Raw genomic sequence first — 222 nt, forward strand, 5'->3', positions numbered from 1 at the left:
GCTTGCGCTGCGGCGGCGGCCGCTCTCCGCCCGCCTGCTCGGGCTCCTGGGAGGAGGAGAGGCACAGGAGGCTGCTGGAGCGCCGAGACCAGGTGCCCTGGAGCCGGGAAACTCTGCGCAGGACCTGCCCAAACCAAGCCGTCCCAGTGCGCAGGGCCATCCAGGGCACCCCAGCTCCTCCCCAGCACCGAGGCCAGGGGCAGGGGGGTCCCCGCCGCGGGA

At 74.8% G+C, this 222-nt stretch overlaps 1 protein-coding gene across 1 annotated transcript in view; it reads right to left on the reverse strand.

Annotated features, from left to right (window-relative positions):
• KCNK9 (potassium channel, subfamily K, member 9) overlaps positions 1–160 on the reverse strand; it is an 87,649-nt gene extending 87,489 nt beyond the window's left edge. The window contains exon 1 of the mRNA XM_010584197.1: positions 1–160. This exon is cut by the window's left edge and continues 426 nt beyond it. Coding sequence (XP_010582499.1) covers positions 1–160 — 160 coding nt within the window.
• Positions 161–222: the final 62 nt, after the last annotated feature.

This window comes from Haliaeetus leucocephalus, unplaced genomic scaffold (assembly GCF_000737465.1).
Source record: "Haliaeetus leucocephalus isolate CR32 unplaced genomic scaffold, Haliaeetus_leucocephalus-4.0 Scaffold953, whole genome shotgun sequence".
NCBI lineage: Eukaryota > Metazoa > Chordata > Aves > Accipitriformes > Accipitridae > Haliaeetus > Haliaeetus leucocephalus.